This window comes from Pogoniulus pusillus, chromosome 3 (assembly GCF_015220805.1).
Source record: "Pogoniulus pusillus isolate bPogPus1 chromosome 3, bPogPus1.pri, whole genome shotgun sequence".
Lineage (NCBI taxonomy): Eukaryota > Metazoa > Chordata > Aves > Piciformes > Lybiidae > Pogoniulus > Pogoniulus pusillus.
Genome location: NC_087266.1, coordinates 24,429,827 through 24,457,424, shown reverse-complemented (window position 1 = coordinate 24,457,424; position 27,598 = coordinate 24,429,827). Strand labels below are relative to the sequence as shown.

General features: G+C 41.7%; 1 protein-coding gene across 3 annotated transcripts; it reads left to right on the top strand.

The window, feature by feature from the left end:
• The first annotated feature begins 834 nt into the window (after window positions 1-834).
• Window positions 835-26,699, top strand: HSPH1 (heat shock protein family H (Hsp110) member 1). 3 transcript variants are annotated; one of them, XM_064172687.1, is made up of 18 exons: window positions 841-1,119; window positions 1,906-1,963; window positions 5,372-5,512; window positions 6,487-6,609; window positions 7,846-7,945; window positions 10,431-10,564; window positions 12,746-12,990; window positions 13,899-14,127; window positions 15,994-16,100; window positions 17,391-17,524; window positions 19,579-19,784; window positions 20,567-20,698; window positions 21,416-21,553; window positions 21,974-22,099; window positions 22,533-22,640; window positions 22,747-22,866; window positions 24,807-24,968; window positions 25,818-26,699. In XM_064172687.1, the coding sequence occupies exons 1-18, from the start codon at window positions 1,013-1,015 to the stop codon at window positions 26,016-26,018; spliced, it is 2,571 nt and encodes an 856-aa protein (XP_064028757.1). In that variant the 5' UTR covers window positions 841-1,012; the 3' UTR covers window positions 26,019-26,699. The 3 variants fall into 3 exon arrangements, with proteins under 3 accessions (XP_064028779.1, XP_064028768.1, XP_064028757.1); XM_064172709.1 differs by lacking the exon at window positions 25,818-26,699 and having other exon boundaries at window positions 835-1,119; window positions 22,731-22,866; window positions 24,807-24,897; XM_064172698.1 differs by lacking the exon at window positions 20,567-20,698 and having other exon boundaries at window positions 840-1,119.
• The last annotated feature ends 899 nt before the right edge of the window (window positions 26,700-27,598 follow it).

Sequence of the window (27,598 nt, the reverse complement as noted above, 5' to 3'; positions counted from 1 at the left end):
CAAGCTGTAAGTTCCCTGAACCAGTTGAGCTGAGTAACACACTGCAAGAGCTGAGTACTGCTGCACCTCACCTCTGTCCCAAAAGGCTCCTCATACAGCCCCCTCACACAGCCCCCGCCACTCTGCTCCTTCCGCGGCGCGAACGCGCGGCGGCTTCCGGGTCGCTTCACCCAGGCCGCCATGGCTACACTCAGGATCGTTCCGCCCTGCTGCGGGCAAAGCAGCTGGCGAGAGCCACAGAGGGTCATGCGCAGCACTTCACCTAGGCCTCGGCGCCCTCACGGAGTGTGCCCTCAACCACTCTTCTTGACAGAGGCCTCTACGCAGTCCCCTCTCCCCCTCCCCCAGCACGCCCACGCCGCCCAACTCCGTGACCGCTTCCAGGCAACTCCCGTGCGGGAGCAAACCCCGCGCCCTCTCGGGAGGGCTAAGCCGAAGATTAACAGGAAAGCGAAGAAAGCAGGGAGGCGCGCTGCAGACAGCCCCAAGGACACCCGGAGATGCCATTCCATAGCCACCACCAGGCGAGTGTCAGACACACACCGCGCCCGTGCGCTTCCCGCCCCTACCGCCGTTCCTGCTCGGCTCGGCGCCGCCCCTGCCCCGCCGGCTCTGGCACTGCCTGCAGCTCCCTTGCCCTCCCCGCCCCGCCCCGCCCCGCTCCGCCCCGCCCCGCCCCGCCCCCCTGCCGAGTCGGCGGCGTCCGCGGTCGCCATGAGAACGGGCCTCATCACCGGGCGCCGGTGCCGCTGATTGGCAGGAATTGTTCGAGAACGCCGCCGAAGGCGGAAGCGGAAGCCGCACGTGGAACCGGTGAGTGGTTGCCGCAGCTTCTGGAAACTTCGTCTCATTGTAATATTTAAAGCGGCGGCGCCGGCTCCGCTCCCCTCCCATCCCGTCTGCACACCGAGCCGCTGTGCGCGCGGTACTGGGGCCGGTGGCCGCAGCGCCGGGATCGGGCGAGCCGAGTAAGAGCAGGGTAGAGTAGGAGCCTCCCCCCAGCGGCGCGGCGATGGCCGTGGTGGGTTTTGACCTGGGCTTCCAGAGCTGCTACATCGCCGTGGCGCGGGCTGGTGGCATCGAGACTGTCGCCAACGAGTTCAGCGACCGGTGCACGCCGTGAGTGAGAAACGCGGGGGAGCGGGGGATGGTAGAATCTCTCGTAGGCTAGAGGCGCCGGTGCTGGACATTTTTTGCGTGGGTGGGATGTGTGGGAATATACGGAGTAGGACCGGTGCGCACCCCGCTACTCGCCGCCTCTTCATGGGCCCTGGAGAGGCTACTGAGGCGTGGGGGACAAGTGTGCCGCAGCGGGGTCACCCAGGGCCGGGTCAGAGGTCCGCTGCGAGCCACAGTGTTCACCCCCCGAGACGAGTGGGGACGTATCCTGTGGGCGCTGGCTTGGAAATCGGGGCCAGCTCGCGGTGGAGAGGGAGGCTTCTTGGCTTGTGGTGAGGCGGGTATGGAAAGCCAGCAGTTATAGCGGGACTCCCTCTCGGGACAGCTTGGTTTAAATGGGACACGGGGACAAGACTGGCGCACGCTGGGTTGCGGTAGCCTCAGAGCTGTTCCAGAGCCGATTCCGTGCTCGTCAGAAGTCAGCTACAGAAAGCCTCAGGCTCAAGCAGGAGTTAACATGCAAAGTTATGAGCAGCCAAACGCGAATGGATAGGCTGGGTACGAGCTCTTAATTGTGCTAACTGTGTTTAACTGTTTAGATGAATCACTGGGGAAAGTCCTGGATTCAAGACACGGCTGTAAGGTGGATAAGCATCTTACTGTAGTGTTTCACTGTGAGCTGGAAGACTTGGCTACTTCATTTGCTGTCGTAGAACGTGAACCCACGGCAGTCTTCAGTCGCGTTTATTGTCAGTACCTAATTAATTAGCCTGTTGTTCTTTTCAGATCGGTAGTTTCATTTGGATCCAAAAACAGAGCTATTGGTGTCTCGGCTAAAAACCAGGTAGGTTATTTCTTGGCATCAATACATAGCTGTGAATCGGACAGTGCAAACTGTTAAAAGTACCAGTGAGTGTAAAGAGAGTTGACTGGCTATGGTTAAAACCAAATAACTTGTTTTGCTTTATCAAGCCTTTGATTGTAGAAATACTGCACTATGCTGCTATGCTTTCTTCAGAGAGATGCAGGATATTTCTGCTAAAGTGATAATGGCCTCTTTCACTGATAATTTTTTTGCAGTTGACCATCTGTGGGTTTTTTTTAAGTTTTTCAGGTCATCAAGTTTCTTCTCCTAATGGTTGTATGTAGGTTTTTTTCTTGTACTTGAATGAATATATTTATAAATACTGTGTTTAGTTTCTTAACATTAGATTCAAAGGGAAACCTTGGCTCAAATTTGTAAAGCTGTTTAGCTAACTTGCTACCTTTGGTTTCACTAAGAGCTGTAAATATATTTTTGAAGGTTTAAGTCTTTAGTTTTGGGGGTTTGCTTTGTTATGGAGGGGGGATTGTGTCGTTTCTGTGGGGTTTTTTGGTTTGTGGTTTTATTTTTCTTCCTTGTGATTTTTTTTTTTCATTAGTATTATTAGTCTAGAAGGAGAGCTTAATTCTGGAATGTTAGAATAACTAAATGTAATGGTTAAAGGAAATCTTTAGGTATTGTACTCTGGGATGTTACATAACTGCTGCTAGTGGAGAACAAGTGTGCAGCCTCCACTGGCCTGTGCAGATCTCTCATGTGGTAAAGGGACTGCAGTGGGTTTCCATGGTGAGTGCACTAAAGGAGACTTTATTTTGCTCTGTAATAGCTCCCCTCTTAATTTTGAATGGGCAAGACATGCAAATAGGTTACGTGCTCCCGACCACACTTTCAGTTACAGGTTAACATTTGGAGCAATAAAATAAATTCCTATGGTTGTGTTTTTTCCTTAAATGCTATTTTAGCATAGCTTTTAAAATTTCAGGGTGGAAACTACTATGATTCATCATCGTGCCAAAAGTGAGTTGTTACTCAAAACAGCAAGCGATCTGATCTGTGTACTCTCAAGTGTTTCAGTTTTGTTAGATTGTTCCAGAAACCGCTTTTTGAAAATCTGAAGTAAGTGAAAAGTGAAGCAGATTCTGTCTCTCAAATTGCAGTTTCAAAGCCTGTGTTTGCAGTGATGAACACCTGTGACTTCAGCTGCCTTCAGACAGATGTTACTAATTTGAGTTTTTGGTGTTTGGTTGTCCTAGCAGTTGAAATGAAGTGTTTTTATCAGAAGGAAAGGAATGTGGCACTTAAATGCTCTGAAATGTTTTATGATTTTACTTCTGCCCTAAGTAGTCTGGTGGGGCTGGTTACAGAGATTGAGTTCTATTGTTACTTGTGTAAATGTAGAAGTTTCTTGATGTGAACAGTCCAGAGTTGTAGTTTGTGTGTGGGTGCAGTAGGTACTTAAGAAATAAAATGACCCCTGTTATTTGAATGAGGGTCTTAAAAAAAACAGCAACAGCCAACCAGAAACAACAAACAACCACCAAGTAACCCACAAAGCGAGAGGGGGAAAGAGAAAGAAAGCAAAACATTTCTTGACTGGTGACTTCTGCAGTGTGACTGTGTGTGAAAGAGCTCATAATCTCTTTAATGCTTGAGGAGCTGTTGGAGCAAGTTTTCTGAGAATTTGTTTCCTTTAGCTAAGTCTGGTAGCATTAGAGATGAGAACAGTATGTTACTTAACACACCATAATTCTCAGCTTTCTTAATTGTGACTAAGCAGGAAGATATTAAAACATGCTGCAGACCTAATGACATACAATTACTCTAAAAATATCTTAGGATTGTTCTCTTAGAAAAGGCTCTGAGATTAATTCTAAATTAGGCTATAACAGCTACCAGAGTGTTTGTGCTTCTGTCCACTCCATGGTCCTAATTTTTGCATCCGTGTTCTTTAGCAATACAGCTGTGAATTACATAGCTTTCAAGTACTCTGGTGTTAGGGCTATGCAAATAAAAGAATCCAAGGTGGGAAACAGTCTTGAATGCGTGAACCTAAATACTCTATTGCATTGGAGTACTGGAGTAGTTTCTGGCATGATTTTTGTCCTGTGTAGTCCTGTGCTCTTGTTAATAATTTGCTGGGCACTATTTGGCAGTAAGAATAAACTAGAGATGATTGCCAGCCCAAAATTTGGGTGTGACATCTTTCTTACCACACACAGAGCATTCTGAAAGTTACAATCTAACAGCACGGCTAAAGCCAGCTTCTTTCTTAGGAAGCTTTTCTGTTGCAGAACTATCACAATTGCATACTTTCCAGTGTAAGGTGTAGCTCAGATTCTGTAATTCTGTGATGGAAAATTTTGCATGCAATAAGAAACTGATGCATTCTTTTGGAAGTAGTGGGTGCTAGAAATCTTACTCATTATGATCAGCATTTCAGTTACTTACTTGAAATCGTTTGGTGCCTCTCTGAATCTATTCTGGAGAGAACAATGTGCTCTTGTAGTTTCTTTCCAAGAGAATAGGATTCATACTACTCTGAAATGCTTGCAGTGTGTTTTAGGCCAGCCTAGTTGTCTGATTTCTGTTCTTACATTTCTGCTGAAGAATGCTTCTCTAGGTGAGTTGGTTCTGTGGGCAGGTTGCACTGTAGCTTAGTATATACTTCTAAGATGACATTACAAAAAAAAGTCTTAATTCTTGCTGTTGTCTCTGCTGTGTATCTTTCTTTGGTCTGGTGCAAGAATTTGTGTGGCTGCTAGGTGAACATAAATAGGGAAATTACATGGTTTTTAAATCTGTCTCAGCAGGGGAAATAAAAGTATTGAAATATATGGGAAGACTTAACCAGCTTGAAACTTGGTATCTGCAAGCACAGTTGTTTCTGCTTAATGTCAGGTAGTTTAAAATGAACATCTGGAGGTGAAATGACAAGGATTGCAGTGCCTATTTACAAGTCTTAGTACTGCTTGTGAAGGTGGCTCCTATCTTTAATTGCTTGGATTCTGCCTAAATTAGATTAATAAAGTAGAAGGCACAGTAGATGCTGTTACTGCTTGCCTGATTGCTTCATGGCTTTAGAGATACTTTTATAATGCTTAGAATATTTAACATAAGTATCTCTGTTTCTGACTTGTATGATCTTCTGTAGTAATGAGTTAGAATCAACCAGGTTGGAAGAGAACTCCAAGATCATCCAGCCAAACCTATCACCCAATCAACTAGACCATGGCACTAAGTGCCTCAAGTACCAGATAGTGCCATATCAATTACCAGATAGTGATTACAGGTGTTACAGAAACAAATGTGACAAGCAAGTGAGCAGTTGTCTTAAAAATTGATTGATAATTTAAGGGCATACAGAATAGCACTGAACATTGCAGGTAGATTTAAGAGTGGATTGCTAAATGCCTTGTTATTTCTTTACAGCAAATTACTCATGCCCACAACACAGTATCTAACTTCAAGAGATTTCATGGCCGTGCATTTAATGATCCTTTTGTTCAGAAGGAAAAAGAAAAGTTGAGCTATGGTCTGGTTCCTATGAAGAATGGTGGAGTTGGAGTAAAGGTAAACTTACTGTGTGTTTTTGGTGGTTATAGCTACACTCAGCAGTTTTAATTTTAGCTCCAAGTTGTGAAAATACACAGTTAATTTAATTATCCAAAGGTTTTCTTTAACCTTTTAGTTAAAGAAGAGCTTCTGTATATGAATAGGCAGCTTCATCATTCAATAATGGATGTTAACTGTCAAATTAAGGCTCATTTGCAAGTAATTGCTGAAATGTGAGCTTCCCTGTGGCAAATTGCACATCCACCTCAAACATCCCATCAGAAAAACTGCTGGGATAATTACAGGGTCATACCATTTTACTTCAAAGTATTAACCTTTTTGTCACTCCTAAGGGGACTGTTTTGCAATGGTCTAGTTATGTGGTTACAAATTCTGTTTAAAGCAGTAAGAACGCTTTAGAATAAGTGCTTTAAATGAATGACGTGTCTTCGCTGGACCACTCCATATGAGTTACTTGCAATAGATGTTCAAAACCAGATTGTACCAACTTTGAGACTTGTTTCTATTTCAGGGAGTTGCTGATGCAATACCAACCCTTCTTAGGATAGGTTCAGTTAATAACATTATATTAATTTACAGATGTATATAAAAACACTGGTATTAAAGCCTTGTTGTCATAACAGGCAATGCTGTTTTACTAATGAAGATCCTATCTTAGGGCTGTTTTCCCAGTTTTCTTCATACCTTGTGCTGGTGGCTCAAAACTTCAGGCCTAGGTAATGAATAGATTACAAAAGAGGTTGTACGTTAGGAGAATTCTCACAATTCAAGCAAAAGAAGAGATGGATTTTCTGTTTGAGATTTGAGGTTGATAGGTACTTGAATACTTCACTTGAAGTTCTATAATGAAATAGTTAAGCATGTCATGATTGATAATGTGTTAGTTAGCAGTGTGCAAAAAAACCCAAATTTAATTCTTTTCCCTCTGCCACTGAAATAGTTGACTTATTTTACCTGTTTCTTCTGTTCAGGTTATGTACATGGATGAGGAGCATATCTTCAGTGTGGAACAGATTTCAGCTATGCTATTGACTAAATTAAAGGAGACTGCAGAGAGTAACCTGAAGAAGCCAGTAACAGACTGCGTTATTTCTGTAAGTAATTGTAGTGTGCAGGAACAGTATGTCTTTTAACTTCAGCTATTGAGGCCATTTTGCTTCTATTCATGTAGAGTAAAAAAGAACACTGTATAAGCACATACAAAGGAATTAATCCTAACTAGCTTTAGAGCTTTTTGACTTAAAGAAGTTCCAGCACCACCTCCATATTCCAGACCTTGACCCACTTCATGAACTCATTTTTTAAGACGTGTCTGAACTTTCAGACCCAGAACATTTCTGGGAGGCAGGTAGATACCCTTCTGCTTCAACTTGTTTCTGTGACTAGGCATACTGATGACTTCTTAAAGATGGGTTTTTTTATCAGAGTTTGCCCTCTGCCAGCCAAAAACTTTAGTTTCTGTCATGTCTGTGTTCATCTCAGTAAGTGTTTGGGGGTTTTGTTGGGTGTTCTTTGTTGGTTTTGTTTTGTTGGTTTTGCTTCAATTTATGACTCCAGAGAAAGTGACCTCAGAAAAAGAACAATCACTCCATTGCAAAGCCTGTGTCTAAAATAACATCTGCCTCTGTGTTCTCAATGACTCTTTGAACAAGTCTGTCTCATGTTGCATCTAGGAATATTTAGTTCTGTTATTATTAGAAGAGTTTGTTCTCCAGTCAATACCTGTAAAGGTAGTATCTTCTAATGGTGTAGTTTCTGTCCCTGAAGACATCAGAGGTCACTTCCTAGCACCAAAGCTAGAGATCCAAAGCAAATTTTCAACAGCATTCCTTCATAATCTTTTAAGACTTCTTGCCTCAAATAATTGTGACAAAAACAGATCCTGTTTATTCAATATCTCTTTATATCCTCACATCTATAATATTGCTGTACTTCCCCCACCCCTGCCTCTTAACCTTTTTTTGGGCAGAAGTATATCAGCTAATTGTGATTAAGATTATTCTGTGTCTCTGTCTCAGTAATACCCAGTTTCATATTTTTCACCAGTAATTCAAGTTCTTGCCATCTGGATACAAATAAATCATTTGTTTCTTGCTAGTGTATGCTCATATAAACAACCTGATGATCATTTAATTCTGTCTCAGCTTGATTAAACAGAATGTTTAAAGTCTTGATACAGTATAATAGTTGCATGTTAAAAGATTTGTGTTAAGCAGGTGTCTTCCTCAAGGGTGAGGATTAGATACAGGTTTTGAATGAATATTTTCAAGTAGACAATGTGATGTCTCATTTTCTGGAATTAACTTCTCACTCTCACCTGTGTTCTTTAGGTTCCATCATTTTTCACAGATGCTGAAAGGAGGTCTCTTCTGGATGCAGCTCAGATTGTTGGACTGAATTGTCTTAGATTAATGAATGACATGACAGCAGGTGAGTAGAGTGAAGTAGCAGTTTCTCCAAAGGAAAGTTGTGGTAGTGTGCAGTTAAGAAACAGGACTAACTTGGGAAAAAAAATCAGGCATAACACGTCAGTGTTCTAAAAAATTACTGTGCTTCTCTTAGACTCATAGAATCAATCAGGTTGGAAGAGACCTCCAGGATCATCCAGTCCAACCTATCCCCCAGCGCTATCCAGTCAACTAGACCATGGCACTAAGTGCCTCATCCAGGCTTTTCTTGAAGACCTCAAGGGATGGTGCCTCCACCACCTCCCTGGGCAGCCCATTCCAATGCCAATCACTCTCTCTGGCAAGAACTTCCTCCTAACATCCAGCCTATACCTACCTCAGCACAACTTGAGACTGTGTCCTCTTGTTCTGTTGCTGGTTGCCTGGGAGAAGAGACCAACTCCCACCTGGCTACAATGTCCCTTCAGGTAGTTGTAGACAGCAGTGAGGTCACCCCTGAGCCTCCTCCTCTACAGTCATTCATTTCAATGTCTTCTGTCTGAAGGGGTGGAAATGAAGCTTCAGTGGTTTTTACCTCCTGGAGTACTTACTTGGGAGTCAGCATGTGTGCCTAAATTACTTGTCCATTTAGATAACTCTCCAGATTTTGTGGAAGAAACCTTTCATTGTACCGTTGCAGGAATTAGGCCCTTTTGAAGTAGGGTTCTTGGTTAAATATCAACACTTAGTAATAGCTTGAGCTTTTGTCACTGTAATTGTGGTTTCAAAACATACACACATACAGAAGGTAATTAATCTCTTTGCTCATCTGTTCAAAACTGTGAGTATAGAACCCCAAAATTATTCAGTCTTTCTTAAAACAAGCATTTTAACTCTGTCTTTCTGCATTTTCTACTTGTATTCAAGAGCCTTTGTTTCATATTTTTAAAGGGTGTAATAGCTGCTCTTGTTTTCTCGGGGAATGGGTTGGGAAGTATAGGTCGGGAAGTATAGTTCTGTGCAAGAAGAACAATTACTTATGTGTTCCTACTGCCCACATGAGTGAGTTAAGTAGGGAAGAGTTCACTTGGGGAGAATGCCCTTGGGGGGCATGTTTGATACATACCAACTAGACTGTATTTTATTTTATGAAGGAGTAGCAAGGGAGAAAAGAGAAATAAGGATTTTTGTTTTGTTTTTAACAAAAGACAAATTCTGCTGCTATTTGTCAGGTTCTGTTCACAGATTTATTTTTAGCTTGGGGGAAAAAGGGTTATGTGTTCAGTCTGATCAGACCTAAAAATGTTGTCAATGAACAGACCAGTACACAATTTCAGTCAAATCTGGGTCTCAGGGATAGAACATATATGTTTAATGAAATAAGTTTGTATTTTTTAATTGACCACAGTGAAGTTTTACCTCATTTTTACCACAGTTTGTGTTTTTAATTAATCAGTCTTAATGACTGACTGAGAGAGATTAATAAATGCTGCTGTTGGGTTGTTATAGACACCAAAGAATCAACACAAATGAGAGTGAGTGCCCCAGCTGCAGGGGAACTTCATTAGAAACCAGAATCCATAAATCTCAAGTCTCTGATCAGTGGGAAACTTGGCTGTCTTTGTTCCAGATGGTGTGGAGCTACTGCCTTTGATAGGACAGAGGGAATTGATGTCCTCCTAAAGTGAGAGTGTGTCAGTGTGACTAAAACATTGCTCTTCAGAGCATGTATTCCTGGCTTTCATTGCCACCTTCTGTGATGCTCTACTTCACTTACCTGATAATCTCTTTTGTACCCTGTTTGGTATCTTCATCTTGGGATTTTTTTTGTCATATTCAAATGCTATTTCATGCTGAAATCTCAGCCTTTCCTGCGTAGCCATGTAGCCAAGGCTATAGGATTTTATCTTCTCTTCAGTAACTGCATCAGCCTCTTGCCTGGATTTGACATTGCTGTCCACCCAGAGTGAATGCTGCAGCAGAAGTGTGTTCTGCCCTTTGATTTCATCTTATGTTTACCTGTTCAGCTTCTGGTTTATGTTTTTGATGCACTTCAGAAATTGTCCTTGCCTGGTAACTCTGCACAGACTGAGATTCTTCCCTTTTGCAGCCTCTGTTGACTGTACAATTCTGAGGCAATAGCTTAGTGCCTAGGTGATAGTACCTGTAAATAGAAAACTGGATTTGGGTTTTACTGTAAAGGTAAGCTGTATTTTGAGAACGATGCAAAGCAAAAAGTAATGAGTTGTTAATAAACTGATGAAAGTAAAAAACCCTCAGCCAGAGTTGTTGCTTCTTAGTTTTGCATGGTTACAGAGCATATGTGTGTCTGAGAAAAGATACTACACTTCTCAGATTCTGTATTAATGGAATCAAGCTTCCATGTAGGTAAGAGCTCACATAGGTGTATGTCTGGATTTGTCTTGCTGCTCTTGATTCCATACCTTAATATTCAGAGAGAAGTGATGCCATGAAGTTGGACACTCAACTAGAGATAGCATTGGTAATATCTGACACTTGTTTTGCAGTGGCTCTCAATTACGGAATTTATAAGCAAGACCTTCCAGCTCCTGAGGAGAAGCCACGGATAGTTGTGTTTGTTGATATGGGACATTCTGCGTTTCAAGTATCAGCCTGTGCATTCAACAAGAGTAAGCTAAAGGTACTAAGATTAAATGAAAATGAAGGAGTTGATGAGACATTAGAATCAAATACCCTGTTGGAAATGACCCTCAGGATCATCAAGTCCGACCTTAAACCATATCCCTAAGCACCACATCATCCAAATGACCCTTAAACACATCCAGGGTTGGTGACTCCACCACCCCCTCGCAGCTCATTCCGGTGCCTGGCCACTCTCTCTGTAAAAAACTTTTTCTTAATGTCCAGTCTAAACCTACCCAGTCTCAGCTTGAGGCCATTTCCCCTTGTTCTGTCTCCAATTACCTGTGAGAAGAGACCAGCCTCACCCCAGTGTCCTTTCAAGTTGTTGTAAACAGCAATGAGGTCTTCCGCAGCCTCCTCTCTTTCAGACTAAACAGCCCCAGTTCCTTCAGTCACTCCTCATAAGATTTATTCTCTTAGTCCCTTCACCAGCTTTGTTGCCCTGCTCTGGACCCACTCCAGCACTTCCACATCTCTCTTGTATTGCAGTGCCCTAAACTGAGCAGGTACTCAAGGTGTGGCCTCACCAAAGCTGAGAAGAAGGGGACGATCACCTCTACTCCTGCTGACAACAGCATGTTTTATCCAAGCCAGGATGCTGTTGGCCTAGGCTGCCTGGGCACACTGCTGGCTCATCTTCAGCTGCCTGTCTTACAGCCTTTTGCCAGGCAGCTTTCCATCCACACTGCCCCAAGCCTGTAGCATTGCTTGGAGTTGTGACCTGAGTGCAGGACCTGCCATTTGGCTTTGTTGAAACTCATCCCATTAATGTTGGCCCATTGATCTAGCCTATCCAAGTCCCTCTGAAGAGCCTCTCCACCCTCATTCAGATCAACACTGCCACCTGACTTGGTGTCATCTGCAAACTTATTGATGACACTCTCCATGCCCAAATCAAGGCCATCAATAAGGATGTTGAAAAGAAGTGGTCCAAACACAGACCCCTGAGGAACACCACCAGTGACTGGCTGCCAACTGGATTGAAATCCATTGACCACCACTCTCTGAGCCCTCCTGTTCAGCTAGTGCTTTGTCCAGGAGACAGTGTGCTCATCCAAGCCATGAGTAGCAAATTTGTCCACAAGAATTCTGTGAGGGACAGTATCAAAGGTTTTCCCAAAGTCTAGGAATACAACATCAACAGACTTTCCTCATCCAGTAGCTGGGTTATCTTGTCAGGAGCAGGAGATCAGGGATCAGGCAGGACCTGCCCCTCATAAACCCATGCACATTTGGTGGTTGTGTATATGACATATGATGGCATTTGAAATTACCTCCATGACCTTCCCTGGTACCAAGATTAGACTATCAGGTCTGTAGTTTCCTGCGCCTTCCTTTCTGTCCTTCTTGTAGATAGGTGTTGCATTTGCTAGCCTCCAGTCTGCTGGCACCTCTGCCCAGTTAGGCAGGACTTTTGGTAAGTAATGGAAAGTGCCTTGGTGAGCACATCTGCCAACTCCCTCAGCACTCTTGGGTGCAGCCAGTCTGGCTGCACAGACTTCTGTATGTCTAAGTGTTGCAGCAGGTCAGTGACCACTTCCTCATTTATTGTGATGTCCTTGTTCCGATTCCCCTCCCTGACTCCTACTTCATGAGGATGGGTGCCCAGGGCACTGCTGGATGCAGTGCTAAAGACTGAGGCAAAGTAGGCATTGAGCACCTCAGCTGTCTCCTCATCCTTAGTCATTAGGTTTCCCTCTGCATTCAATAGGGGATGGAGATCTTCTCTAGTGCTCCTTTTGCTGTTGATGAATTTATAGAAACCTGCCTTGGTTTCAACATTGTGGAACAGTTTAAAGCATAGGAAATGGCAATGTGTCAAAAGGTGAAGTTTTCTCTTTTTTTAATGCTGTCCTTCATTTTTATAAGGGTGGTTTCAAGTAGAGGCTAAAAATGGCTTGCAATAGGCCAATGTAAGATAAACAGTAGGACTGCTATAACTTATTTTGTCTAAATGAAAGTATGTACAGATTAAAATTGCAAGTGCTTAGGATTGCCACCTTTTTACTTAGTCTAAACTTCCACTGTAAAAGTTCAGTCATTTTTGGCTGATGCATGGTAAGATAAGCTAACTTGTCCCCAACCTATTTTGAAGGAAAGGCTTGCTGATATTGGAAGACTACTCTTCCATTTTGTTTTTGCTGAGTGTAAGACTAAGTACTGTGTTCTTTCAATTCAGGTCCTGGGCACAGCATTTGACCCTTTCCTGGGCGGAAGAAACTTTGATGGAAAGCTAGTAGATTATTTCTGTGCAGAAATAAAATCAAAGTACAAACTGGATCCAAAAACAAAAGTTCGAGCTCTTCTTCGTCTGTATCAGGAATGTGAGAAGCTGAAGAAACTAATGAGTTCAAATAGCACAGACATCCCCCTAAATATAGAGTGTTTCATGAATGATACTGATGTGTCTGGAAAAATGAACAGGTGAGTTTGGTAAAAGAGAGGTGGTTGCTTTGGCCATATCTCTTAAGTGTTTCTTTCCATGTTGGAAAAAGGAAATGCAAGTTCTGAACAGCCATGTCTTTTTTTGTAATGCTAAGATAACTAAGGCTGTGAAATGTAGTGTTCAGCTACCTGAGCAACGTTTCAGTGTAATAATGCATGCATAAGAAGCTTGGCTTCTTTTTGTAGAATGACACTTTCTAAAAGCCATAAATTGATGCATGCAAAGCAGATCTGGCAAGGTGGTTACATATTTAGGCCTCCCATGTATTTTAGGTAACTTAAATTCCATACTGCTCTAAAGGTAGCAACAATTGAAGCTTTGTTCCCTTTTTTTTCTGTGCTTACTGTTCTGTGGGCAGTGGCAGAGGAACTGAGGGCAGAAATGATGCTTAAGGAGGGTTGAAATAGCTCTTAAGAGGAATTTACTTCAGCGTAAATGAAGTTTGTGTGTGTCAGTGTCTCTTCTTGCCACGCTCACAGGCACAAATTAGTTTGTATCCACTGTTAGTACTGTAATTACTGCCAAGAAAATGGTGGGTTGTTGTTTTTCTTCCTTCCATTATTTAGGCAGCAACTTTTCATAGTTAAGGAAATCACAGCGGCTTCTATATTCCATTCTGTAGCCTCTGCTGAGAGGCAAATGTATAGCTCCTGCCCAAGCAATAGCTTTGTCTTATTTCACTATATTGATGGCCATGTAGAAAAGTCTATAAGCAGCTGTTCATATACTGTCTTATGTATGGTTGTCACTCAGCTTAGTTACAGGGCTGTATCTTTTAAGTCTCTTTGTAGTTTACAGACTTGGTCATCACTGCCTTGGAGACAGGAATAACAGGACATTTTAGCGGTGGTGAAGGTGCTCTTTAGGTAACTGTTATTTTCCTTAGGTCACAATTTGAAGAGCTGTGTGCTGACCTGCTGCAGAGGATAGAGATGCCTCTGCTTTCATTGATGGAACAAACACAACTGAAGGTTGAAGATGTAACTGCTGTAGAGATTGTGGGAGGAGCAACCCGCATTCCTGCCGTCAAAGAGAGGATTGCTAAATTCTTTGGCAAGGATGTCAGTACAACACTGAATGCTGATGAAGCCATAGCTAGGGGCTGTGCTCTGCAGGTACAGTACTGGGAGTACTTTTTGAGGGCTATATTTCTTGAGAGCACTTCTGAGAAGAATTAGCCAAGTAATTAAGACTGTCAGAAGTGGTCCATTTTAAAGTACACAAGGGATCATACATGTTCATTGGATTTTCTAATGGGTCTATGCTGTTTAAGAAGTTCAGAGTACTTCTCTGGTCCAGTACTTCACTGAAAGTGCTGATTCTGGGTGTATTCTGTAGGCAGTTCACTCTTCAAGAGAACAGAATCTAGAGATCTATAATGAGAGAAATCTAAGACCTCATCAAGCTGAGAGAATAGATATTTTTAATTTAAGTGTGTAAGAAGCCCAAAACACTCCAATCTTGCATTTTCTGGTATCCAGCTTTCCATCAACATGATTGACTTCTGTCTTCCCTCACATTTTTCGTTTACAACTAATGAACTAAATTTTACAGCAAACTGCTCCTTTTTCCTTTTTCCTTTTACTTGCTTCACCCTTTTTTACTTGTTTCTTCATCCCATCTTGCTGATTTTTTTCCATTGCTATCAATCAGTTCTCTTCAAGGAAAGGAGGACCCATAGAGTAAACACCAGTTCATTTTATGACTAAATAATACAGCACTTCTGTTCTTTACAATTAGAGAATCATAGAATGATAGGAGTTGGAAGTGACCTCTGGAGATCTAGTTAAATGCCCCACCCCTCTGCCAGAGCAGGCTGACCCTATAGCAGGCTGCACAGATGGCATCCAGGTAGGCTTCAAATGACTCCAGAGACACAAGACTCCACCACCTCTTTGGACAGCCTGTTACAGTGCTCCAACACCCTAAATGTTCTGAAGTTCCTCCTCATGTTTAGATGGAACTTCCTATGTCCAAGTCTGTGGCCATTATCTTGTGTCTCATTGCTGGGCTCTGCATGGTAGCCCATGTTTTAAGTAGTGTGATGGTTTGGGGGTTACCCCGCCCCCCCACACTTTGTATTTGCCCCAGCTAACTCAGACGGACCCTGGGAATATAGATGAAGCAATTTATTTACAGCTAGCAGAATTTACAAGCAGCTATTTACACTATATACAGTTATATACAATTATATACAGAAATATACAAAGGATAAACAATACAAAAGCACAACTCCCCTCCCAGAAACCTGAGTCCCCAGGAGGAGCTCTCAAACCACCCCAACACCTCCCCCGGCCCCTCTCAACCTTACCCCAGTTCTCAGGAAGAAGAGAGGTGCAGCCAAGAGGTTAGGGAGCAAGGTTAGTAGGAGCAGGGTTAATGAGATGTGACCAGGTCTGAAGGCAAAGGCAGAAGTGAAGCAAAATGGAGAAAGTTTTCTTCTTCTTCCCAGAGCTCTCAGCAAAACTGTGAGAGAAGTTGACATCAATTGTTTTCATTTCACTGCCCGTTATCTAGTTCTTTTACCAAAACATTCTAGCTTGTTTCAAACTAGCACAAGTAGTTACAAGCATTGATAAATCCTGCTTCACTATTCTCCAGACTACAAGGCCCCGAGTCCCTCAGCCTTTCTTCCTAAGACACATGTTCTAGTTCCCTAATTATCTTTGTAGCCCTTTGTTATAACCTCTCAAGTACTTCCCTGTCTTTGAGCCAGGGACCCCAGAATTGCTATTCATTTAGACTACCTGTTTTTGCGAGCTGTGGTAAGCCTTAAGTCCAAAAATCCTGCTAACCCAGAGAACATAAACACTTCTTTGTGGATCTATGTTTTCTTATACTCCATTGAAATCAAGTAATTTGCCTAGCTTTGTTTTTAGTAATGTCAGCACAATTCTCTTGCTTCAGGATTCTTAGCTGTCTTGAGAGCAAGTTGAGTAGATCAGTTAGGCCAAATCTAATGCATGTCTGTTTTCTTTCAGTGTGCAATTCTTTCTCCAGCTTTTAAAGTGAGAGAGTTCTCTGTGACAGATGCTACACCATTCCCAATATCTCTGTTATGGAACACAGAGGCAGAGGACACTGAAGGGTAGGTAGCTTAAAACTACAGTTCTACAAGACTTTTAGCTTCAAGGCTAATGTTCTTGGTTGTATTTAAGTTAGAGTCTTGGCACTCTGATGCAAAAAAAACCTATATGCTGTGTTCCAGAGGTGGTACTGCATTCAAATTGTAACCATAACTTCTTGATGTGCTAGAAAAAAAGACAACTGAATAAACTCCCAAGCACTATCTTTTTGCGTTGCCCTTACTTGGTTGCCAGGTTTTAGAATACAAAATGAACTAGAAAAACTGCTGGATCCTCATTCCGCTTCCCTTTCTGGCCTATTCTTACTCAAGATGTTCTTAACACCTGTCTGGATTCTTGTTTAAGTAGGAACATTATGCTCTGTGTAAATATAATGAGTTTACGTGAATTCATTTGTCTGGCTGGAAAAAGAAGCAAGGATTTAAATCTTAGTTTTGTAACAGAAACTTTGCAATTGCAGCATCCCAAGACTGACCTCCTCGTTACTAACTGAACCGTACATGTCAGAAATGCAGTTGCTCTCTAGGTTGCAAAGAAGTCTGAATTCAGCTTTTGGGAATTTTACAGTTCTAGTTGGACCTGCTCATACTTTTCTCATTCTTTGTAATTTAGCATTCTTTGTCGTCTGTCTTTGGTGAAGATGTGGAACCTAATTATTCTGTCCACTGCTTCTGAGGCAACCTGTGGTTTCATAGGTGACGCTCTTATTTTCTCACATTTAGATGAGACCTTTCCATAGTTAGGAGACAAAACTCAGTTGGAAATCAGAATTGTAATGGTATGATAACTGGCAGATCCCTACAGGAAGAATATAAAATAAAACTGGTTTCTGTCATGTTGTGGAATGAGTAATAAGCTGGTGTCAGGGCTCTCAAGTAAGCCACAGAAAGTAAATGAGTAAGGAATTAACAGGACTATAATCAGCCTTTTGAGACTGACTGAGGAAGGATGCAAATTCTGATTTAAATTATGCTATTCCAAGCTCAGAATAATATCTTTGTAGAAAACAAGCTTTGGAGGTCTGCCGATAGCCTGTCACTGAGGTGTCACCTACATCTAAACTTCTTGCTTCTGAAACTCAGAATTAGTGTAAGGTGGCAATTTGCCATGACAGTGCCAAACAGCATGCTTTTTTCCTTCCTGCATAGTAGTGAAATATCTCTCTTTGCAATTGTTCAGAAGTGTAAATGTATCAAAACATGGTCATGTTTCTCTGAGGAGTTCTGACCCTCGATCCTGACCCTTTCAGCTCAAGTACTCTGCTGAAAGTGATATTTTTCTCTTAATTATAGGGTTCATGAGGTCTTCAGCAGAAATCATGCAGCACCGTTCTCCAAGGTCCTTACATTTTATAGGAAAGGTCCGTTTGAGTTAGAAGCTTTTTATTCTGATCCTAATGGAGTCCCGTATCCTGAGTCAAAAATTGGTAAGTAATTGTCCTGGAAATGGTGTTATCATGTGTTCTTTGATTTTAAATCAGTTCTGTAACTGTTTTGCATTGCAATATGTTTATATGACGTACATATTTAGAGTTTGTGTCTGAAGAACTTGAATTCTCCAATTTCCTAGGTAGCTGGATTTGAATTATTTCCCTAGCTTCTGAAGTTTCCCCAGTCCCGTGGAGAAAGATTGGGAAACTGCAGCCCAATGCCTACGACTAGAATGAGGCTATCACTGCAAAATATAACTTAAAATCTTCCAAAATCTTATTTTCTGCTTATCAGTAAAGCAAGCTGGAAATAGTTGCAAAGTATTCCCTGCAGATACAAAACTTAACCTTGTTTTGAGTAGTTGGTGCTTTTCCTGTATTTCCTGCATTTGACAATGCTGAATAAGTTTTAATCAAGGCAGCCTGACATAGTGGCAGCTACAAGACTACAGTATTGATTTAAATCTTCCAGGTAACATTTACAAGTAGATCTCTTATCTCTTTTTTGACTAATGACAACATTGAGAGTGACACTTAAGAAGAGTTTACAGTGCAGTTAGAAAAAGATTGTGATGGCAAAGACAGGCCAATTAAATAATGGCTCTAGAGTTCAAAGAACACAAATGTATGTTTGCATGTAAAGTTAAGATAAAGCTATTATTGCTTATCAAGTAATTGATTTGATTTGTTAGAAATGAGGAGTAGTAGAAGTGACACATCTTGTCGAAGTATTTGATATACAGCTGTTCTGTTGGTTAACAATGCACTTAAAATACAGTATTGCCAGAACTGTAGCATTAAAGATAAGTTTTATAAATAGTCCTTAAGTAGGTGGGAGTATATATAAAGAGAGAGCAAAAGCATCTGCATCTGATTTTCCAAAATTTCAGCTAATACCCAACACACTAAAACGATTTCAAAACCTCTTAATCTGACAGCAAACATAAGCTGCTTCAAAGTAGAGTAAATACCTGTTAGAGTTGTTTCACCTAGAGGTTGAAATGTTACACTTTAGAAACCAATATAGTATTTCATAGTCACAGAAGACACAGACTTCCTTTCATATTAACTCATACCATAGAGACTGGCAGTGAAGGTTGTAAGTGTTCACTTTACGTGGCTTTAACAGATGAGGAGGTATTTAACTGCTGTTTTGCAAACTGACAAGAACAGAACTAAAAATCAGTCTGATTTTGACTCACTTGCTGATTGACTCTACTCAGAACAGAATTGTTAAACAGTCCTAGCAGGTGAGCCAGTAGTTGTGATGAGGCTACCAAAAGGGAGGACAGATCACAACTGCAATATTCTTGGTTTTATGAGAGAGGATGATTCCATTCTTTAGCCTGTAAAAGTTTGCCTGCTAACGGTTTAGATGGGTGTGTGAGAACATGTTTATATTCTGCCTGCAATGGAAGCAGTGACTGTGTACTGTGTGCCTGTACAGACATCTCAATCTCCATGTCGCTGTTTTGGTGATACGCATACAAACATGTAGTGTGCAGGAAAAACGTTTGCTCTTAATGTCAAGGAGATGTGGTTCTTTGTTTACTGTTTAAACTAATTGTCTGTCTTTAAATGAACATAGTGAAACTATTACATGCATTACAAACAATTACATGGCAGCCTTACATGGCTGTTAGAAGCTGATAGGAACACTTTCAGAAAGAGTTTGTATGTTGAGTGGTAACTCATTAAAAAGATACACCACTTACCATTGGCATTAATCTTTGTCTAGTTTTCTATCATCCCACTATAGCATCACAGATAGTAAGGGGCAGTGAGCTTTTTACCCTTAATAATTACTTTCTGTTACTAACAGATCCAAGATGATGAAGGAAAATGTTCTTTTATTGCTCTTTTGAGGTGAAGGTAGCTGAAAAGTAGCATGCTTTGTTTTTTCTAGTACTCATTTCATTTGTGGGGGACCATGAGATTAGCACAAAGGCTTCATCAGCTGCTTAGAAAATGCGTCACTGGGAAGGTTTTCCTGGCTCTGTAATATTGCCTATTTGAATCCACTGTTTGAGTGTTGATTCTTTTGGTTTTAGGTAGGTATGTTATCCAGAATGTGGCAGCCCAGAAAGATGGAGAGAAATCTAAAGTCAAAGTGAAAGTCCGGGTCAATACTCACGGCATTTTTAGCGTGTCCACTGCATCTATGGTAGAACCAGTTAAAAGTGAAGAGAGTGAAGATGTTGTGGTTGAGCCTGAAGTGGAATCTCAGGACCAGAGGCCTATTGAAATCTCAAGTGATGTAAGTTGACTTTTCTTGGGAGCGAATGTCTTTGTCGATGTGATTGTGTTCTGCTGTCGCATACTCTGGAAGGAAAATGTCTTCTTCCACAAAAGCAAAGCAAGGTTAATTTGGAGATGTCAGTAAATAAGATGTTGTAATACCAGGAGGAAATGTGCATATCTTGAAAGTGAGGATTTCCAAATCAATTATTGGGTGAAGTGCCAAATAACAGCAGGTGGGTTGCTTGAGTATGGGGCTATTTACAGCTGCTATAGTTCTCAAACTGTTCCAAACAGCAAAACTTGGTTTGGATTAGTCATTCATGTGTTAAAAGGATTTGTGTTCAAGACTTCATATTATTGAAGGGTTTTTTAAGACTTTTTTGAAAGGGAAGGCTGGATTGCTTTCTGCAGCGTTGTAGGGGAGGGGAACACTGGGGAGCAGTATGGCATCATTATGGTGTACTTGATGTTTTAATAGTTTTCTGAGGGGGGAAAAAACACCTTAAAAGCTACACCTCAATAAATTAAAAGCCACTTTTTGTTAAGGGAAAGTGGCAGCATGCACACACACGCAGATGAGTATTATGCTGGCGCTGGTAGCATTTTCATGGTGTCCTTCTGAACTTGGACCTAGTTTGTATCTCTGTTAGTTAAAGCGTGTGTGTTTCTGCCTGTGCACAGAATGCTTTGTAGGGCACTTGGTACAGTATGTGCATTAGAATTGAGGTGCCCTATAACTGACATTAAATACAAGTGCACATGCCTTCTACATCCTTTGTGCCTGGGCTTTCATTTCAGAAAAATATCCAGCAAGTGAACAGTGAGGCTGGAACACAGTCCCAGGTACAAACCGATGGTCAGCAAACGTCACAGTCTCCCCCTTCATCAGAACCTCCCTCTGAAGAAAACAAAATCCCAGATGTCAAGAAAGTGAGTGACCCTTTAACTCTGTTGAAAGTATTATGCTCTATAATGGTGGCTTTTAAAATGGTAACATATTCCAGGAAAAAATAAGGAACATGATACTTGGAACCTTCTTCATTTTGATCTTTTCTGTTGTGAAAAATAATGTATATATCTCATGATAATTTTCATACAGAGTTTGCAAAAGAATTCCTGCAAGGAATCTTGCTATCCCTTCCTTGTCTTTGTGCAGTATTGTACAGTTAGTTTGAGTTGCAGATATTTCAATTTAACAGCTGTTAAAGGCCAATCTTAATAAGCCTGATGAGAGAAGTAGGGATCAGGAATTCATAAGCATAAGAGGAAATAATCTATGTGAAAAACACGTGCCTGCATGATACTGCTAGCAGTTTGCTCTGTCATCTATATAAGATGAAAAATGTTTTGGATTAATTTTAGCACTGTCAGCATCACTGGTGAAGTGCTAAGTGACAGATGGGCACTTCTAGAAAACCTGCGAATACGCCATGTATCTGAGAAATGTCCTTTCTGTCACTTGGTACTTAATGTCCATGAAATAGTCTAGGATAGGAGGTGGAATTCCTGAAAGGGAAGAGCCTCAAGTATATTTTGAAGATTCTGAAAGAGCACAGATCTCTGCATGTTTCTCTTGTGAATGTTTCTTTAATCATAGTGCTACTTCCTAAGAAGAAAGTGATCTTATTTTTCTTCTCTCCAACTTAGACAAATGAGAGGAAAGGTGATCAGCCTCCTGAAGCTAAAAAACCCAAAATAAAAGTGAAGAATGTGGAACTACCTATTGAAGCTAACTTGGTTTGGCAGTTAGGAAAAGATCTCCTCAATATGTATATTGAAACAGAGGTGAGTTAGTGTGGTTTAGACTGCTTTCTTGATAACAGTTATTAACCATTTACCTGCTTTTTAAAGCAGCCTCTGATCTTTCACTGTAACCCTGGAGTGTGGATTCAAGCAATTCACAGAGAGCTAATATACCATTCAGATTTAACACAACTGACAAATATTAATTAGAAAGATTGAAGTGTTGTTCATAGCAGTAGTATCAGAGCACTGGTCCATGGAAAGACATCACAGATTAGTTCAAACTGTTAGAATCTAGAGAATTGCAACCCTTTTCTTCAGTTGGGTCCACTGCATAGCAGTGAGAGTGCCACCAGTTACATCAGCCAAGGCCTCAGATTACTCTATTTTACAGGACCTATGCTTTGTAAAATGTTGCTTGAACATAATTATTTGTTGTTAAAATTTTCTGTGGTTATACAGGGAAAGATGATTATGCAAGATAAACTGGAGAAAGAAAGAAATGATGCGAAGAATGCAGTAGAAGAATATGTGTATGAGTTCAGGGACAAGTTGTCTGGACCATATGAAAAGTTTGTGTGTGAAAAGGTAGGCTATGGCTTCGGGAGGTTCTCTGAAAACACTGATACCAAATACCTCTTTTGTATTCCTTGGTCAAGCTTTCTTGCAGCTGAAACATGTAATTATTTGAATGATGACTGGGACTGATCCAGAATTAGCAAATAGTAATGGCCCTTAAAATAGCTTTTCTCCGTGTAATTAAAACCATAACCAAAATGATGAATTAAAGTCACGTCCCAGGCATTGGCCTAATCAAGGACAAAAGGCTGTGGATGCTACCCGTGTTGTAGGTTTGTGGTTTAGTGACTTAATTACACAAAAGCTGTAGTGGAAATGTAATTTTTATGTAGTAGGCTAGGAATTACTATGTGTATTTGCCAGTGTCCTGGTACTGCAAGGCAAGCACAGTCAATTGGTGCACGTTTAGTTGTCTGACATGTTAAATTATATTGACACGTAGGACCTGCAGGGATTCTCTGCACTCCTCACGGAGACGGAAGGGTGGCTGTATGAAGAGGGTGAAGATGAAGCTAAGCAGGTGTATGTAGACAAATTGGAGGATTTAAAGGTAGGTCTGTTAGTATGCCCCAACTGCAAAATTTGTAGAACATAATACAGAACAGTGTTAATGAACAATAATGAATCACATAATGCTTAGGAATTGCTTTTTCTAGAAATTAGGAACACCGATTGCAATGCGCTATCAAGAAGCAGAAGAACGACCAAAGCTGTTAGAAGAATTGAGACACAGGCTCCAGTATTATGCTGCAATAGCTGGAGAATTCAGGAATCAAGTAAGTGGCCTCAAAGTACCTTTCTTGTTACCATGTAGTGTTTCACTGAGGGTCACCAGCAGGCAGAAGCTTCAAATTCATTCTCAGATGAGCTGCAGTCTACTCTAATTGGTTAGAAATTTGGTGTCATGGATATTTCCCAGTATTAAAAAAAACAACCTCCATGTCTTCTATTGATTTGCTTGATACTTCTGGATGCTTTCAGGTCAAAAGGAAAGGACACACTTAAAGAGTGGCTTAGACTGGGGTTGATCTTCAAAAAGTTAGATCGACTTGTTTTTTTGGTTTTTTAGAAGTCTCCTCTTCCATTTGTTTTGGGAACAAGAAATTTGCTGTGATGAGAAGCATTAGTGTAAAAGCTGCTCAGGATAAACTAAAAAACTTCTGTTGGAGGGTAGGAGAGCCCTGCAGAGGGACCTAGACAGGCAGGATGGGTGGGCAGAGGCCAATGAGATGACATTTAACAAGGCCAAGTGCAGGGTTCTGCAGTTTGGCCACAACAACCCCAAGCAGCGCTACAGGCTGGGGTCTGAGTGGCTGGAGAGCAGCCAAGAGGAAAGGGACCTGGGGGTACTGGTAGAGAGTAGCTGAAGATGAGCCAGCAGTATGCCCAGGTGGCCAAGAGAGCCAATGGCATCCTGGCCTGCATCAGGAACAGTGTGGCCAGTAGGACAAGGGAGGTTATTCTTCCCCTGTACTTAGCACTGGTCAGGGCACACCTTGAGTGCTGTGTCCAGTTCTGGGCCCCTCAATTCAAGAGAGATGTTGAGGTGCTAGAACATGTCCAGAGAAGGTCAACAAAGCTGGTGAGCGGCCTGGAACATAAACCCTATGAGGAGAGGTTGAGGGAGCTGGGGTTGTTTAGCCTGGAAAAGAGGAGGCTCAGGGGTGACCTCATTGCTGTCTACAACTACCTGAAGGGAGGTTGTAGGCAGGTGGGGATTGGTCTCTTCTCCCAGACATCCAGCAATAGAACAAGGGGACACAGTCTCAAGTTGTGCTAGGGGAGGTATAGGCTGGATGTTAGGAGGAAGTTGTTGCTAGAGAGAGTGATTTGCCATTGGAATGGGCTGCCCAGGGAGGTGGTGGAGTCACCATCCTTGAAGGTGTTCAAGGAAAGCCTGGCTGAGGCACTTAGTGCCATGATCTAGTTGACTGGATAGGGCTGGGTGCTAGGTTAGAGTGGATGATCTTGGAGGTCTCTTCCAATCTGGTTGATGCTATGATTCTGTGAAAATAGCCAGCGTTATTCAATACAAATGTCTGGATTTGTGGGGTTTTTGGTTTTCTTTTCTGTTGGTACTTGGAGATGACTTTCTTGATAAGCATTCCTGCTTTTGAAAATATACTCCTTTAGTTTAAACTAATGAGTTTTAATAGGGCAGCTCACAACACTCCAGCTAGTTTCAGTTTGACATTTGCATCAGAAACAGGTTCTCACAGAGACAGATAACAGAATGGTCATTAAGGGAAGTCATTCCTTAGTATTACACAGCCTTGACAAGACTGATATAATTGAAACTATTACATTTAAGACTTTAATTCATATTTAGAATTCTTAATTAAAATCATGGATTGCTGGGTAGGCCCTTCTCCCAGAAACTAAAATTTAACAACTCTGATTCTTCTCTCTTCTGTCTAAACTACCTTGGTCCCATGTTGAGACTCTGCAGGAGGGAGGGGATTTTTGTTAGCAGCCTTGTTAGGAATGTTGCGTGTAATGTGACCTGTTTGCAAAGCCTCTATTTCTTATGAGAACTAGATTTCTTGTTTGATAATTGGGCAAAGGAAGGGTTTTTTGACATCTGAATTAGTTGTCTCTTGCTCTAACAGATGTGACTCGTTACTGACTTGTATTTGTTTCAAAAGTCAATAAAGATCCTAAGTTGTAAATTGAAATGAATTGTTGGCATGACTTGATACTACTAATATGTTTGCAGGATGAGAAATACATCCATATTGATGAAATGGAAATGATGAAAGTAGAGAAGTGTGTTAGTGAAGTAGTAGAGTGGATGAATAATGCTGTGAGTGCACAGGCTAAGAAGACCTTAGATCAAGATCCTGCTGTGCGATCCAGTGAAATTAAGGCAAAGCTACAGGTAAATATCATAAACTAATTTCAGAGGCTAATGCTAAAGCTAGACTGATACCTGTGCCCTTTCCTCTTTCAGTTTCATCTTGCTGCTCCTGTGTTCTTAATATAGGTAGTTAGAAATTATGAACACAAGGAGATCCTGTCATTAGAGGGATTGAGAAAAACACCACTTGTGCTCCCAAGACCTCAAGTAACCTCCCCAAAGCTCTGAAGTCTTTCTTAAATTATTGTTGTAGTTGCTTCATCACTCCCAGTCTGTATAACCAGCAATGGGTAATAGGCCAGTGGTTGGGAAGTCTCTTAGAAGGTTGGGAAGTCTCTTAGAAGGTTGGGAAGTCTCTTAGAAGGTTGGGAAGTCTCTTAGAAATGTCCCAAAACTGATAAATGTCTATCAATATCTGATGGCTGGGAGTCAGGAAGGAAGGGACAGGGATAGCCTCTGCCCTGGGATAGGACATGGGGCAATGGATGGAAATTGCAGCACAGGAAGTTCCACCTCAACATGAGGAAGAACTTTGCAGTATGAGTGACAGAGCACTGGAAGAGGCTCCCCAGGGAGGTTGTGGAGCCTCCTTCTCTGGAGACTTTCCAGCCCTGACTGGATGTGTTCCTGTGTGACCTGTGCTAGAATCTATGGCCCTGCTCTGGCAGGGAAGTCAGACTCAAAGATCCCCACAGGTCCCTTCCAAACCCTAACCTGCTGTGATCCTGTGAGATCCATCAGGATGTGGTGGAGCTTATTGACTTTTCATGTCTTGTCTTCTGGACATAAATCTCTTCACGTTAGTGAAGCTGTTGTGTCCTTTATACATATATAATTGTAGTCTCATTACATCATCTCCCTTTCTTCTAGGAGCTAAACAATGTATGTGAACCTGTGGTGACACAACCTAAACCAAAAGTTGACTCTCCTAAGGAGGAAAACCCCTTGAATGAACGAGGTGATTATAAAACTGAAGACATGGGAGAAGATGACAAAAGTTCTGAGCTGCCTCAGCAAAATGGCGAGTGTCACCCAAATGATCAGAACACCATTAACATGGACTTGGACTAAACCCACTGCACTAGCAGCAGATTGATTGATTCATCCCATGACAGAAGATATTTTTGCTGTTGTATGTGGTATGGGGATGGGAATGCATTGTTTTGGGAACTATTTATATTTCTTTTTCTCCAAGATTTGTCTGGGATATGTTGTGTTACGGGAGGAAGAACAGTAATAGTGTTGGTCATGACTATCCTAAAAGGAAAATTGCCTTGGTAACTTTCAGATTCCTGTGGAATTGTGAGTTCATACTAAGCTTCTGTGCAGTATTTAACCATTTGCATCACTAAAGATGAAAAGAAGCCCTTGCTCTAAAATACACAGCTCCTTCAAAAGGTTGTAACTGAAACCTTCGTAGGCATTTGTAGATGCCAAGGTAGTTTTTCTTTCATCTGGACATCTATTTGGGTATGTCAGTAAAAAGCTGGTGTCCATCCCATTCATAAGGACTCCAGAAGAAATCCTTCTGTTCCAAGGTTCTTGATGGTTGCAGTCCAAAGCACTTAGCAGGTAATAAGATGATGAAATGTGTTAGTAGCATGCAGAAACGCTTATGTTTCATCTCTTGCTAAACAATACATTTTTTTCATGTGGGGTACATAAAATGAAGGAAATGCTAATTCTGTTAGTGTTATTGTGAAGCTTTTTAAGGAGCTTTAAAATAAAGTTCACTTTACTGGTTTCTTCTGACTTGTTGGTTTAGCTATTTTCAGTACCACTGGTCTAAGTGTGGCCATTTTCATGGTTTGTGACCGCCTGTTGGCTTTGTGTTTCATAGAATCAGCCAGGTTGGAAGACACCTCCAAGATCATACACTCCAACCTACACCCCAGCCCTATTCAGTCATCTAGACCATGGCACCGAGTGCCTCATCCAGTCTTTTCTTGAACACCTCCAGGGACAGTGCCTCCACCACCGCCCTGGGCAGCCCATTCCAATGCCAGTCACTCTCTCTGGCAACAACTTCCTCCTAACATCCAGCCGATACTTTTTCCGGCACAACTTGAGACTGTGTCCCCTTGTTCTGTTGCTGGTTGCCTGGGAGAAGAGGCCAACTCCCACCTGGCTACAATGTCCCTTCAGGTAGTTGTAGACAGCAACTATGTGTGGGTCAGAAAAAGACTTAGAAGTTGAAAGTAACTCAGCTGCTTTTTTTTCTTCACCCCAAAGGTTGTATAAATCTGAAGAAACTTGGAAACTTCATAGCTGTTAAGGCATAGAACAAAATTTGTACTACACAGAACCTTATAGTTTAGAGATGATCTGCAGTTCAGAACGTTTTAAAACTGTTTTAAAGCCTTTAGCTACAGACTGAACTGAAACAGTAAAACGAGATTTTGGCCCATTCTACTGAGCAGGTGGCTTTGTTTAGACCTTGGTAAAATTCTTCTAAGTGACGAGTTTCTCTCAAGTAAGTCTCTGTAGTCTATTGAAGCTTATTTTTATGTTTTTGGAGCAAGGGGGGATGCTAAAAGAGGTTGTATCCTCTGCTTTACATGTGAATTTACACTAGGGAATTGAGCACCTGAAGTAGTACTGAGGGAAGGATTTTTCTTGAAAGCATATTCCAAAGGATGTTCTCTTTAATA

Excerpts from the sequence above, each read along its gene's own strand:
- HSPH1 (XM_064172687.1), top strand. The coding sequence starts at position 1,013 with ATGGCCGTGGTGGGTTTTGACCTGGGCTTCCAGAGCTGCTACATCGCC. Across the intron at positions 20,699-21,415 it reads AAATCCCAGATGTCAAGAAA|ACAAATGAGAGGAAAGGTGA; the intron begins GTGAGTGACCCT and ends TCTCCAACTTAG. Across the intron at positions 24,969-25,817 it reads AAATTAAGGCAAAGCTACAG|GAGCTAAACAATGTATGTGA; the intron begins GTAAATATCATA and ends CCTTTCTTCTAG.